This window comes from Ursus americanus, chromosome 8, assembly GCF_024610735.1.
Source record: "Ursus americanus isolate L20-20 chromosome 8, mUrsAme1.1.p, whole genome shotgun sequence".
Classification (NCBI taxonomy): Eukaryota; Metazoa; Chordata; class Mammalia; order Carnivora; family Ursidae; genus Ursus; species Ursus americanus.
The window spans coordinates 53,805,071-53,819,710 of record NC_142134.1 but is presented as its reverse complement, the minus strand read 5'-3'; the positions used below and the strand labels follow the sequence as shown (position 1 = coordinate 53,819,710).

At 45.5% G+C, this 14,640-nt stretch overlaps 1 protein-coding gene across 1 annotated transcript in view; it reads right to left on the bottom strand.

Annotated features, from left to right (window-relative positions):
* The window catches only part of RELL1 (RELT like 1), a 60,799-nt gene that overhangs the window by 5,801 nt on the left and 40,358 nt on the right, over positions 1-14,640 (bottom strand). The window contains exons 5-6 of the mRNA XM_045816351.2: positions 13,016-13,252; positions 10,100-10,238 (exon numbers count right to left, since the gene is read on the bottom strand). Coding sequence (XP_045672307.1) covers positions 10,103-10,238; positions 13,016-13,252 — 373 coding nt within the window. The 3' untranslated portion in view covers positions 10,100-10,102. The remainder of the gene's footprint in view (positions 1-10,099; positions 10,239-13,015; positions 13,253-14,640) is intronic.

Genomic DNA, 14,640 nt, shown 5'->3' with positions numbered 1-14,640 from the left:
AAGGATTATCTTCTGCCAGGCTCTAACTCAACGTTCTGTGGTCATGGGCTTGCAGGTTCCAGCTGCTGAAAATATGCAGACGGTGCTGTCTCATAGGGTGGCATCTTGGCAGGTGTAGATTAATGGGAAGATACCAGAAGGTACTTGGTGTTTTGTAGTCCTTTAAATCTTGCTCTGATCTAAATCGTGCATTAAATTTTATGAATTAATATTAATGCCTTCCTATTTTAATAAAGACTCCATGTTTATTAGAAAGATAATCTAGGCTGATCGATAGACTCATGCCAATCTAGCTGAGAAGCAACTCAAACGCTATGAAAACTGCCAATTCTCCGGCCTGCACCCGCAACCTACTAATCAGAACTGATGGGATTGGGGCTCAGGACGCTGCTTTCTTACAGGATGTCTTTATGCATATATAAGGGTTTAAGGCACGAGATAAAACTCAGTACTGTTTGTCAACTGATAATAACCGCAAGAATTAAATTCACCTCCAAAGGGCAAAACACAACACTACAAAGTCAGCTGAGGTCAAAAACTATATGAAAGAAACAGAGGAGGAAAGAGACATGACAGAAACATTTAAAGACTCAAATATTAATAAAAATCTCGGCAACTCAATCAGAACTGCAAAATTTTGTAGTTTAGCAATATGAGACCGAAATATTAATTTTAAAAATCTTAATGTAACCTGAACTACCAAATTTCTGGATTACAGAATCCTTTCCTAACCTCCTTCCTAATCATTTGGAACTAGCGTTCAGCTCCTCTGCAGAGGTCTATCTTAGGGACCAGATGAGTAAGCCAGCATCACACGTGTCATGGACTTGCTGAGGGCCAACCATGTTCAAACGGTCACCTGAAGGCATGACAGAAGGTGGGAAGACATGGTCTAAAATCACAAAGCACTTGGAGCTTACAGAGGCAAGTTTAAGTGATCGACTTCCATCTAAAACAAAATGAGATGAGCCACGTATCATTTCTTCAACAAAACTGGGGTATTTTACAACTTGCTTTCCCGTCTAATGATACAGAGTAGACGCTCTGCCTCTGGGTACCAAAGTAGTGTCCCTACTCGGGTGTGTGACAACGCCCATCCCCCTCCACCCTCTTGGACACCGAGTACTACCCCTGGAGACCGTGTGAACCAGCTGGCCTGGGAGGTCTCGGCTTATACATGTTTATTCTATGAATAAATATGAATAATTATTTACCATGTCCCTTTCATTCTGAATGTAAGTTATATCGTCTTGCTAGTGTTAGCATTCATCTCTGCCGACAGAAAAGCAAAGAATGATCTCAATATTTAATTTATATTCATGTGATTATTAGTAAGTTTGGCATTTTCCATGTTTCTTGACCACTGTGTCTTTCATGCATTGTAAGGGTTCTGCACCTGATTCCAGTGCGTGTGTGTGTGTGTGTGTGTGTGTAGGCAGGGTTTCTCAGACACCACCAAGTAATGCTCAGACAACTGATGGGTGTCCTACAATTCAACTCAACTTTAATTCTAGCCACCTAATGATAGCATCCGACCCCACAAGTGGACGGCCTTCCTCTCCAGAAGCTGGTCACAAGCCCAGACTGTTACCTGTATTTCTGACCAACTGGCTATAAGTCAGAGGTTCCCCCCTCAAAACTGGCTCATGGGGTCCAGATAACCAGTTTATTCACTAGATTACCGGTTTATCGTAAAGGATATTAAAGGACATAAGTCAACAGCCAGACGAAGAGATACACAGGGCAAGGTCCCGAACAAAGGAGCTTCTGTGGAGTTTGGGTCCTGGACACGCACGGGGCCCAGCAGGATGGCATGGGGAAGCGTTCTGGTTCACAAACCTGGAAGTCCTCTCCTTTTGAGTTTTTATGGAAATTTCATTACGTAAGCACGAGGCATTAAGTCACTGGCCACTCACTGGTGGTTGAACTCAATCTCCAACCCCTTTCCCCTCTCTGGAGGTGGGGGAAGAGTTCCAGCCCTCTACACACATGGTTGGCTCCCTGGCAAACCACCCCATCCTTCAGTTACCTAGGGGCTTTCCCAAGGTCATTTCATTAACAGAAAACAAAAGACTTTTATGGTTCTCATCCCTTAAGAAATACCAATAGTTTTATTAGCTCTGTACAAGAAATGGGGACCAGCTGTATATTTCTTCTTATAAATTATAGTATCACACATTACCATATTACAACCCCTAATTTGGGAAGGGGTTTAATAATCAAAATTTCAGTTTTTTGTTATCAATAGTGAGCAACTTTTTAACGTACGTAGGTCAATGCAGGAAAAATAAAAATGCTTGTAGGTATTTTCCATTCAAAATGGAAATAGCTTTTTTAAGTAGCATAGAGAGAAAATATATATTCTTACAAGTTATATTATCTTCTTTATTGAATAAAGCCAATAAGAAATTTTGCACACCTTCTAGCTTTGAAACTTCTGACATTAGATCTGGATCTTACCAAAAATCTGGAGGTTGCTCTTTACTAAGTTATTATACCCCTCGCAACTTAAACGTGTTCATATATTTAGCAACAGTGCCGTTTCCCAAGTGACAATACGTGAACGCTTGTGATTTACCAGCCCTTGGGATGGGGAGATTCAGAGCACTTTATTCCAAGTGAAATGTACTTGACATCAAGTTACTCTGTATCTGGAAAAACCAGGGCTCCCCTGGGAATGACTTAAATGCAATTCGGCAGTTCCTTATTAGTCTCGATACATCTATGATTCCACGTCCACACTAAGCTACAGGTAGAAGACCCTAGGACTCTGAATAGTCCCACCTCTTTCTAATAAGGAATCCAGATGAATCAGACATTGCGTTTACCGGCTTGTGAGCCAGAGGCTCAGCTCGCTGGCTGTCAGTAAGCCTCTCCGTGAGAATCAGATGAACACCACCATAACACCCATGTCTCACCCAGGCTCTCTGTGCTGCCGGAAAATTAAGAATCTCAAAAACATGACCTTCTCACACTTTTATTTGCTAAATAGGACTTGCCTGATAGATTGCTAATATCCAGCATTTGCCTAGTTAGCACCGACTAAGTGCCGAGGAACAACATCCCTATGAGGCAGGTGATATTATTACCGTTATCCCCACTTTACAGATGGAGAAGCTGGGGCATCAGAGGCTTCGATGTCCAAGGAGACACAGCTAACAAGGGACAGACCAGGACTGGAGCACAAGGAGTCTGATTCTGGAACCTACTCTGTGGAGTTACCTCAGCATCTTGTGTCCTGTACTTACAGAACACAGGCACTGTGACTTACTAGGGGCTTAAGGTTGGCAGCTTCAAAGCCTTGAGTTCTAAATTCAGAAAAATAAAAGTCCTGGTTATAACTATTGATTCCCTTTGCTTTCTAGTTCTAGGCAAACATGTCCCTGAAAGCCTTTCATTGCCTGCCCCTGCCGAGGGCCTCCAGGAGCCTCCCATGCTGCAGTGTCTCTGCTGAAAAGGACAGAGCTCACAGCCCCTCTTTCTTAAGTCCTGTCAAAGGGCTGCCAGGCTCCCGAAGAAGAGGAGCTGAGTTAACGGGGGGTCAGTGGGTCAACTTCCGGTCAAAAATAGGAGGAAACAGGAAGGGCCCTGGAACAGGTGCTGCCCAGGGAGATGCGTGCGGGGGAAAGATGTCTGGCTTCGGGGGGCAACCAAAGCCAAACCAACGCGAATGTCCCGGACCCCCCGCTGTCCGAATCCTGAGAGGACTGACAAGTATGTGTGTCACAGCAGGGCTGTGGACGAAGAACGCTGAGAGAACAGCACAGCTGCTGACAGTGAAGTAGGTTCTTGGGCCCACCGAAACCGCTCAGATGATCTCCTTCCATGTTTGGGAGCTAGTCCCGATGACAAACAGGGCACACAGCTTTTTAAAAACATGTCCAGCATTTTCACCCCTCAGGGCTCAATCGGCGGGGGGTGGTAAAAACTCGAGAGCCCACGGAAGCTTTTAGTCATCAACTTCAACAAAAGCATCCATGTTCTCGTTGGAGGAAGGGCACACGAGGGAGCTGGACGTACATACGTGTGTTGCGTAATTATGTATACACATAGAATAATCCAGAAAGGATACAGAGGACGCCAGTAACCATGGCTCCCTCCTGGGAAGGAGATTTCGAGATTGCGGTGAGGGAGAAGGGCTGTAGATAGGGTGAGGACTTGCTTTTTTCTTAAGGCTTAGTTTTCACCCTGCAGGGCTTTTATGCTACTTGAGTATTTTAGTGTGTGCATGTCTTATTTTTCAAATCTTAAAAAAAAAGTAATTCAAGTTCAAACACTTGTAATAACCAATTCACCACAGACAGTGAGGGGAATGAACCGTCAGGAAGTCCAAGTTCTGGAGTCCACCAGCAGCATGACCTTGAACAACGTACATAACCTCCAAGGGCCTCCTTACTCCGAAAGGAGGGGATGCCTCGGAGGGGTGAGGAGGCACAGCGAGCAAAGTCTACGTAAAAACTACAACCGAAGCTCCGAGAAAGCACGGCCCTGTACGTCTACTTCCGCGTCCTTCAGGCCTGGCACTGCGCCTGGCACATCGTAGGGGTTCCATAAATACTTTTAGAAGCTGTAACTGTATCTGAATTGATCTGAATTAGCAATCGCAGCTCCTCTGAGAACTCAAAGTCTACGATCTTAATCTACCTGTAAGAAAACAGAATTGCTCACAGAACTGAACTGACGCAGGCACAGCACTAATAGCCCAATGACATCAGACGGTCCCCATAGGAGACCAAAGAAGGCCACACCTGGTGAAGGCCGATCACACTGTCATGATAGCTACTTTGAGCCCCTGGGCTAAGAAATCGAATGAGGACTTTTTTCACTCAGAGAAAGCAAAGCTCCCTCAAACTCCAAAGCCACTGAGCATGTTAGCTCCCAATGTGGATTTCTGTCCATCTAAGCCCTGTCACTGCCTGGCCCCCAGAGCTGGGAAAAAGTCATCCCTCTGAGCCTCGCCCTTCATTTGTCACGGGGAGAGTGGAGAGATTGTTACCCATAAGGTTGCACTGACATGTCGGCCCCTCACTCAGGTCCTGGGCGGGTGTTGGCTCCCCTCCACTTCCACACTGAAGGTGGGCTCAGCGGGAGTGATCTCCCATATAAGAACACAGGCATCAACCCATGTACTGCTTTTCCCCTATAGAAATGTGCTCAGCAACTGCAAATTAAGGCAGGTGTTCCTACCTCTTGCCTATTCAAAGCACACTTTCTTCTTATCAATTTCTCTGCCATTGCTCTTGAAGACCAGTGAATCAAATTAAGGGGCTTCCATCAACCTGAGATAACTTGCTTTTTAAAAAATGTACATTTTGCCCCGAAAAAAATACACGCTATGGAGAAAAATATTAGCTAGTGGGCAGTGCCGTAAGCTTCTCACCATCCTCTCCTTTCTTGGAGAGTTAACAAAAGAACCGTGATGCAAAGTCATGCAAATAATACAGCCCAACCTCAGGGGAGCCCCCACAGGGACCCTCCACTACACCCCCATCATGGAGTTCAAAAGGAAGGCACCAAAGGTCAGGGAAGCGGACCTTGTGACCGGCCATGACGTTTGGGAGGGAGGGAGCATGATCCATGAACGAGTCTTGGCAAAAAGAAGATTCTGATCCCAGGACAGAGGTCCAGCATAGCAGTTTCGCTCAGAAAACTCAGTCCACACTATCTCTTAATTTAACCAGCCCTCTGATCTGTACAGCACAAAGAACTTGAGCCGGCAAACTTTCCAAAGGCCTTGTTACTAATTCTGATTCCACCTCCGTTAGGAGGGGAGTGGGTATGGATGGCGAAGGCCTCTTGGCACAGGCAAGAGAATGGTCCAAACTCCTAGGGGACCTGCCCAATGTCAATTGTTAAAATGTCATGAGAATCCAAAGCTCTAATAGTCTTAAGAAATAAGAAGGGACTCACAGAACCTCAAGTCGACGTCTGAGGAATGGGCTAGTGCATAACTAAGACCACCAAGAATGGGATGAAAATTATTGCTAATAGTGCCTATTTAGTACATACTAACTGTACCAAGGACAGAGTTAAAAACAACATGTCTATGTTACATCCCTGAAATCCAACAACCCCCTTGTAAAGATGAAGACCCTCAGGCGTGGAGGGGCGAGGCGATTTGCCTAAAACCCCTGGACGTAAGTGACACAGTCATAATGAAACCTAAACAGTTTAAAACCCAGCTTTTAATCCTTATAATAAATTACTAAGATAAGAATGAACAGTATCACTTCAGTAATAAAACAGTATAAAATAAAAAGCCATGTCTAATATTATACATTTTTATTTTGATGTAAAAAATATTGTTAACATACACTTCCCAAATCAATGCCTCAATGAGATCCTACCAGAAGATGCAAAAAGAAGCGCATACTGCAGAAGCGTGTGATACCAAATGCTTACCACAGCTTCATTTTTAAAAAGTGAAAGACCAGTGATCATGAAGACAAGGCAGTGGCATTTGGAGGCTGAAAGCAATTTGATTTATTTAACTTCAAAGAACAAAAGCTTATTCTTCTGAGAAGAAATCAAAACACATTTTCTGTGAAAAAAAAAAGAGACCATTTTAACTGCATTGCCAAAATAAATCAGGCAGAGAGCAAGTGAGATCTAACTACAAAAAAACACAGGCCAACGAAACAGGGGGAAAAGAATAAGGGAAAGAAGAGATGCCAAACAACAGATTTTGTTTTTTAAAAAAGAGAAGGAAAGAGAGAGAAAGAGAAATCCTAAGACTAGTTTCCAGTATCGATCTCTAATTTAAAAAAAAGAAAGAGGCCAAGCCAATGAGTAGATATGATTTTGCATGTGACTATTTAAATCAATTCTACACTAAAAAATCCAAATTTAAAAGCATTTTTCAGGAAAAAATATAACTCTAAGAACTATCTTAAGACTGTATGAAAGATGCATAACAGTCCTGTCTTACTTTATTAGCTATATTCTAGGGTTAATCTTCCAATTCAGCCCAGAACCAGAGATTTGGGGCCCAGAGAGAAAAATGTCAGGATTTGTCTTCCTGGAAAATCAAGTCATGTTAAATACCCAAAACATACTCTTTTGGGGGGGATGAGAAATGTAAAGACACCTAGCAAGAAAAATTTTAATGAGTAAGTTTTTTAAATGCCCATGAATATTCCTTCCCTTTCTTTTTCAGAGTCTATTCTCTATTGCGGTCATCTGACTTGGCCACTCAGCAGATCTCAACCCCAGCAGGCTCTGACCGCGGGATCTGCTTTGCCCAGACCCAGATGAGGGGTCAAGCCTGTGACTCCCAAAGCCAGGCTGCCCAGGGTGGGCTCTCAACTCTATCCTTCCTGTTGCCTCTTGCCACTCTGAACAACCACGTTGCTTCAACTCTCTGTGCTTAACACCTCCATTTGCAAAACAGGGTACTAACTAGTCCCTTCCCATTGCTGTTGTGAGGATTAAATCAATACATGGAAAGTGCCTTTCAAAGACTGCTGAGTACATAGGAAACACTCAATACACAGCAGGTATTATAATGAAATTATTCTATGGCCTATGAGCATCCACGATATAATTCTCTCCACCTTTGAGTTTGTTGGAAAATTTCCATTAAAAAATTTTTATTTTTAATTCAAAATTAATTATAATCGAAGGCTCAGAATATCCACCCCCCCTTTCTAAGGTCATTCAGGAGCTAACACAATACAGTTATCCTCGACCAAGAGCCAACTACATGCCACACATTCTGTTGGCACTTGCCTTAAATCAGTGAATTTAATATCCTTATGTCATATTCAAGGAAACCGGGTGGAAGTGGGCTTAACTGAGTAAAGTACAATTTCCAAGTGGTAAAGCTAGCATGTGAGACTACATCTTCTGATCTAATGCAATGCAAAATCCAGAGAATATCAAATTGTAAATCAGACGTGGTCAGGACTTCAGATGATCGAATCAAATTCTTAGAGTCAGATACAGAAGAACTTGGACCGAGAAAACCAGCTGAGCAATCCTACTTCTTTTAACCTTCTCAGAGCTCAAGTGCTTCTCTCTCTGGGCAGTGGAGGCCAGAACCTGGCAGGCCGGAGGCAGGGCAGTGTCTTCTTACACGTGGTCTGCTCCAACTCTGACACACGGCCGGGCCGATGACTCAGAGGCAGACTGTCCCCTGCAGCTCAGAGGGCTGGGCCTCCTTCACCTCACACTTGGGCAGCCAGATGCTTCTCTTCTCAGGATTAAAGGCCTCATGACTTTAATCAGGTTGCTCCTCTTACTTACCACAGTCACTCAGGATTTGAATTGGAATCCCTAACGTAACATCTACTCTGTTCAATAAAGCTTTCTGAGATGAAGGAAATGTTCTGGATCTGTGCTGTCTCATAAGGCAGACCCTAGCCAACTCCGGCTGCTGAACACGTGAAATGGGACCAGTGCAACTGCAGAACTAAACTTTTAATGTTAATTAATTTAGATTTAAGGAGCCACAGGTGACTAGTGGTTACCATATCAGACCACAAGGTTCCAGATCACTTGGTGGAAATGCCCTCCATTCGTGGGTCTAGGGCTGCCTTGTCACGAGCAACCTAGGATGGTAGAAGAGTACAGCTGGCCTTGAAGTCAGAGACCTAGGTTCAAATCCACTCCTCTTTCTAGCTCAGTGACCCTAAACATGTAACTTACCCTTTCTGTTCATTAGTTCTCTCATCTGTAAAATCGGGATTATAGTATCCACCCCATTAAGAGATGTTGATAACGGCGACATGCGAGATTTGTATCAGTGCAATGCCCAGAAGACCAGAAGACTGAATTGACATCAGTTGCTTTTATTATTACCTTCACCCTCCTCTTCCTTCTCCTAAATCTCTCTTGGTCCCCTTCCCTGGGCACCAGTAACTGGCTAAGAAGTCGAAGATAGACTTTTCTGCTCTGTTTCCTCAAAGAAAGCCCCTAGTTGGCTCCTCAACTCAGGGGAGCCAGATCTTCCCAGACGCAAGACTGCAAGAACAAACACTGAGAGCTCTCAGAACCCCTTTGTCCTACAGAATTCAGGGGCGCAACTCTTCCAGATCATCCTCAACCCCTCTGGGCCTGGGCAGATCATCAGAGACGCTGCTTTGAAAGCCATTCCTCTCAGACTCCGCCACACCAGCCACACCGCACTTGACTCCCGGGCTCAGCTTCAACCTTGCCTCTTTCCCGTACCTTCGAGGACCCAGCCAGTCCACCTTCCCAGCCCCCCCCCCCTTCCTCAAGTGTCACCTCCTCTGCCTTCCTGTTCAGGCTCTGATAGTTCCAGTGGCGTTTTCAGAGCATAATCACTCCGGAGTCCTCACCCTCTCCCTCTTATACGTAATAAGAAACACGAAAAGGGTGAACACTCCTCAGGCCAGAACAGAAAGAAAAGAGTAAAATGAAAGCGAAGCCAATATCCAATTATCAAGCCTTTTTTCTTTTGCAAGCACCATCTTCCGAAATGAAAACTGCCCAACCAAGAAGCATTCGCTTTTGCATTTTAGATCACTTCAAAATATTTGGTTGGAAGAGTAATATTCCTAGTGGGGCTATTTTAGAACTGTGGCACATCAAAGAAAACTGGTTTCCAACTCAATTAAAGGAAATAGCATTAGATTGCATGCTCCAGCCTTTTTCGAATCACAGTTTTCCTAGAAATGACGACAAGATTATATTTCATTTGGCCTGCAGGGTTTTGTAAAGCACATTTCATTAAGCTGCCAACATTTAAAAAACTGGTGGTGATTTCACATTTCAAAAGTCTAGATTTCCATCTTTTTTTTGCGTAAGATCTAGCAATGCTTAAGAGCCTTCTGCCTTGTGGTAACGTAAGCCCGATGGATGGGCTGGGGGATTTCTAGTTTGCCACAATCCCCACCGTTCCACATTGGTCGTAAGTAACCCTCTCTCATCTTCACGCAGGCCAGGCCCCTGGAGGCACCCAAGTTTGTGGCCTCTTTACCAGAAGCTCTAGACAGACGAGTGATCACATTCAGTCCCCTATGGCCCTACCAGTTCTCACTCCCTGCCCAGTCATTCCTACCTGCCCACCCACCCAAGGAGGTTCTCAGCACCTTCTCCCCACCGTGCCCCCCCCCATGTCACCCAAACTACGACTCACCTGCTACTCTGTGTCACTTTGGTTTCTCTTCACAGGTGTCACAGGCACCTCTCCATTGACGCTCTCAGTCCCACTGACTGACATCAAACTTCTCCGCTCCTTCTGATTTGACTTGGGTTCCACTTTTGTCACTCTGAACCTGAGGGGGTAAAGAGCAGATGTGACAGGTTTTGCTTTTCCAGGAAACAAGAATCAAGAGTGAGTTAAAAGTCTAGAGGATTCCAAATGAACTCGGCCAAATGTTGGGACACCAATGAAAAATGCCCTATTCAATAAGGGAGGGGGCATTCCTACCCAGCAAATGCCCCTGTCCTCTACCAAACTTTCTAGCTGACTTTCCCTCCACACATTACACACTATGCTGGATACTTTATAGAGCATGAAAAATGCATTAGAAAGCCTGGGGACTCAAATTTTAAACAGCCTCAGGGTTGTGGTTTCCAACAAGGACATGGGTTGACAATCGCTTGTTTTAACCACAGAAGGCGGGCTAAAGGCACAGCTACTTTGCAGTTAGACTGATGCAAGCAGAAGGTTCACTCAAGAGCTGCCTTATTCAAGTGCACCCCTCAGACCGTCTTATCTCCGCACACACACGGCCAGAACAGCCCCAACCATGGCTTTTATCAGCATCAGTTGGCAGGAGGCTTTCTGTGTGTGTTCAGTTTTTGACTATTTTTTTAAGCAAATGTGGGTTAATTTTCAGTAAGGATTAAGGGAAAAGTTAAGGGATTAAGGAAGAGATTTCCATTAAGAATTCAAAGAGAAATTAAGGAAATTTACTCAGTTGGACCAAAGTCTTTCATAATAGCTTCTCTCTAGTTCTGTTCTAAAAGTCCCTTAAAACTATCTAAAGAAAATACATTCTCCTTCTTCACCCAAATGAGCTCACCAACCACAAGGAGGAGGGAGCCTCTGAGGAAGTAACAGAAAGATCAGGGAAAAGTTGTAACCCCAGATCCACTCAGTCAAAATGGAGGTCTCCCTTTAAGCAACGCGAGAAGCCAGTCATAATTAAACGCTCACAGTGTTCTACGTCCAAGAAACAGAGTTGCATTTGGGGCATTTACAAGAGCCATGCTGAATCTCAGATGAAAATTTCAGCAGATTTTTTTTTTAAAGCAAACAAAATATGCTTTGTCTAAACAAGCCCCAGGTTCTCATTACATTCCACATTCACAAATTCCCATGACTCTGCTTCTTAATAAAACAGTGTGGTCATGAGTTGTAGTCTTTTGCTGTAAGTGGGAAAAGCCCTGCAGTCTCCTCGTTGCTTGTACAACACAGGATAAAACTCGACCGAATCAAAATAACAATAAGGAGAGTAGCCAACAGCTGAGTGCACAGTAAGTACCAAAAACTGGCCTAAGACCTTTCCGTGAGTCAACTGATTTATCTTCTGAGCAACCCAGGGAGGTGAGTGTTACAGTCCTCCTCGTGTTACAGAGGGGGAAACCAAGGCAGAGAGAGACATGAGTGTTTGGAAGCGGTCGTGCCAGCACGCGAACGCAGGACATGCTGTGAGTTCAGGCTGCTCTCCCCAGAGGGTGTCCGTAGAGAACTCAGGACCGCGTATGCAGCACTGTCAGCTCCTGCTTCCCCCCGCCCGGCTCCAGCACACGCGCTCATCACCATTACTTCCTGCTGCCTTTCCCAACGCAGCCTTCGCCAGGCGGTTCCTGCCTGGGATGCAGGGGACACCGCAGAAGCATCCCCTGCACGAATACTCCCCACACAAACGCATTCATCGCTGGAACTGGGAGCGCTCCACATCGCAGAGGTGCCCCAAGGAAACGGTACCGGAGGACTGGGAAAGCCAGGACACCAGGGAGGGGACCGAAAAGAACACAGTCGCAGGAATGCACGTGGCAGTCCACGGCACACACTGCTGGGCAGTGGACCAGCTCCACCTCGTCTCTTCTCCCTGCGAGCCGGCAGTGAGGGACGGCCGGGGAAGTGAGGTCTAGACAGTCTAGACAGCAGCCTGGGAGCCGAGATGAAATGTGCCTCTTCCAGGCCTCCCTCATCAAACCTCTTATGAACAGTCCTCCTCGTCCTTTCTCCCTCTACCGGCCAACGTGGCGGAGCCACGAGATGGAGAGCACCTGGGCCTCTGGACGGCTGCTTGAAGAGCCACGCACTGATCTGTGGTCCGCACAAGCGGAAAACAAACTTTGGTTCTGTGTAGAGCTGAGGTTTGGGCTTCATCTATAAGAACAAGTGTGCTGGCAAATGTCGCGTGTCAACCCGACTGACGAACAGATGTCTGGAGAATGGGGACCACATTATTTGTGGGTGCATCTGTGAGGGTGTTTCCAGGAGAGACTCATGAGCTCTTGAGTCCGTAGGCTGAGTAAAGAAGATGGCCCTCACCAAGGAGGGTGGGTGTCCTCAAATCCCTTAAGAGACTCAATAGACAACAAAGCCCAGGACAGAAGAATTTGGTTTTTTCTTTACCTGCTCTCGAACATCAGCCTCCTGGTTCTTGGGCCTTCAGAATGGGGCTGAATCACACCATCAGCATTCCGGGTTCTCTGGCTTGCACATGGCAGTTTATGGGACCTCTTGGCCTCCATAATTGTGTAAGCCAATTCCTATAATAAATCTCCTCATATGTATATATATATATATATACACACACATATCCTATCAGCTCTGTTTCTCTGGGGAACCCTAATACGGCAAGTAATTAATTTTTTTACCTTAATAAACACACCTGACATCTGATCTAGCATAGCCACCTCACAGGATTCTTCTGCTGCTGGAAAAATGTAGGCCTCAGAGCGGAAGACATCTAAAAAGCCCAGAGCTAGAACCCGAGCCAGGCTTAGGACATACTCTATATTTAACAGGATGCACAAATCCACACCACAGCAAGCATGTCTCACAAACCCAAAGCATCCACGGGGATCTTACCTGCCAACAGAGAGGACGGTGACCTCTCCCTGACGCCTTGCATGGCCCTGTTTGGACTTGTTGGTGGGTCTTATGAAGTGCCACCGTTTGTGCCGACACCGATGACACACGTCCCTCTCGACAGCACCGCCCACTGTGTGCAGATGGTGGCCGCAGATGTGCTTCCCCGGGGTGCCTCCTGGAGACAAGGGCCCAGGGCTCACAGGCGGGCTCCCGGGAGTGCTGGGAGTCACTGGGCTAAGGTGGGGAAAAAGGAAAAGGTAGAACTGGTGACTTAAAGAAAGTACCAGCTGAGGCACTCTCTTCCCTACAGGCAAGGAGCGGTTATCCGCCAGTGTCTGCCTAGGTCTCTAAACAAAGAGATCCCCTGAACATATGTGCCTCGAAGAAGAGAAACATGTAAATTCCACTCAAATGATCAAATGACTTAAAATAGAAGATTTGATCCAGACTGACTATTGCATCAAAGGAAGAAAGCTTTTAGGGCAAGATATCAAAAGCCAAGCTCAGAAGATGCTGATGGTGTTGAGAACATTAACAGAAATAGCTAACGCTTAGTATTCTAAGCATTCGATATATGTTAATTCCATTAATCTTTTCAAAACCCTACGAGGTTGGTATTATGAATTTCCTCATTTTAAAAATGAGAAGTTAAGTAACTTGTCCAAGGTCACACAGCTAATAATTGATGGATCTGAGATCCAAATCTGGAAAGCCTAATTCTAGAAACCATGATCTTAACCACCATGCTATCGTGCCTCAGAAAACAAGAGAGACTGCATTCTTTGATAGCCTGGAAAAAAATCCAGCCAGACCAACCAAAATATAAAAAGCAGATGTATGTAGGTCAGATGTTGGCCACCTTCAAAAGGCACACCAAGACTCCGGTCCACTAGAAAAGGAGGCCTTAAAACAGGACACGGCCGGCCTGACCAGGAATCAGCCCTCTGATGTGGTGCAGGTGGGCGGAGGTGGGGCGGCACGTCACTGCGGAGCCTGAGCCCTGAGCCTGAGCCAACAGCCCCAGAGGCACATGGAAGTCTTATGACAGCATCAACCAGCCTTTCTGCTCCCGGAAACCGACCCACTTGCACTTTTAAAAAGAAGTGTGCATGGTTGAGGAGACGGTCTCAAACATCCTAGACAGCCAGAAGTTTTCCAGTGTTCTTTAGGAATGCTCCTTAGATTGCTAAAATAAAAACACACAGCAGCAGCTTTCTGAGACCAAAATATGTGAAATTGACACCACGTAGCAGAAAGTTGAATTCACCAGTTTAACAACATTCACTCAACAAACGTTTCTCAAGTCCATAAAACCCAATGACGGGCACTATCCATTGCCCCAAAATAACTGAGGCCTACAAGCCAGGAGACAACATGGTCCAAACACCAGGGAAGTGTCTGTGGTCAGGGCTGGAACCCAGCTAGTGTGTCTCTCTGAACTACACTGCCAGAGCTTCCTAGACTGACCTTCCTACACCCTGAGTGACCTTGACAAAGGGCAAATCTAGTTTGACAAACACACTATAGATTATCTAAGATGTGCCGGGTGCAGCAACCGCAGAGTAAACAGGAAAAGGTCCAAACTCCTTGCTCTGTCCCTTGGAATAACTTGCCTTCCTGGC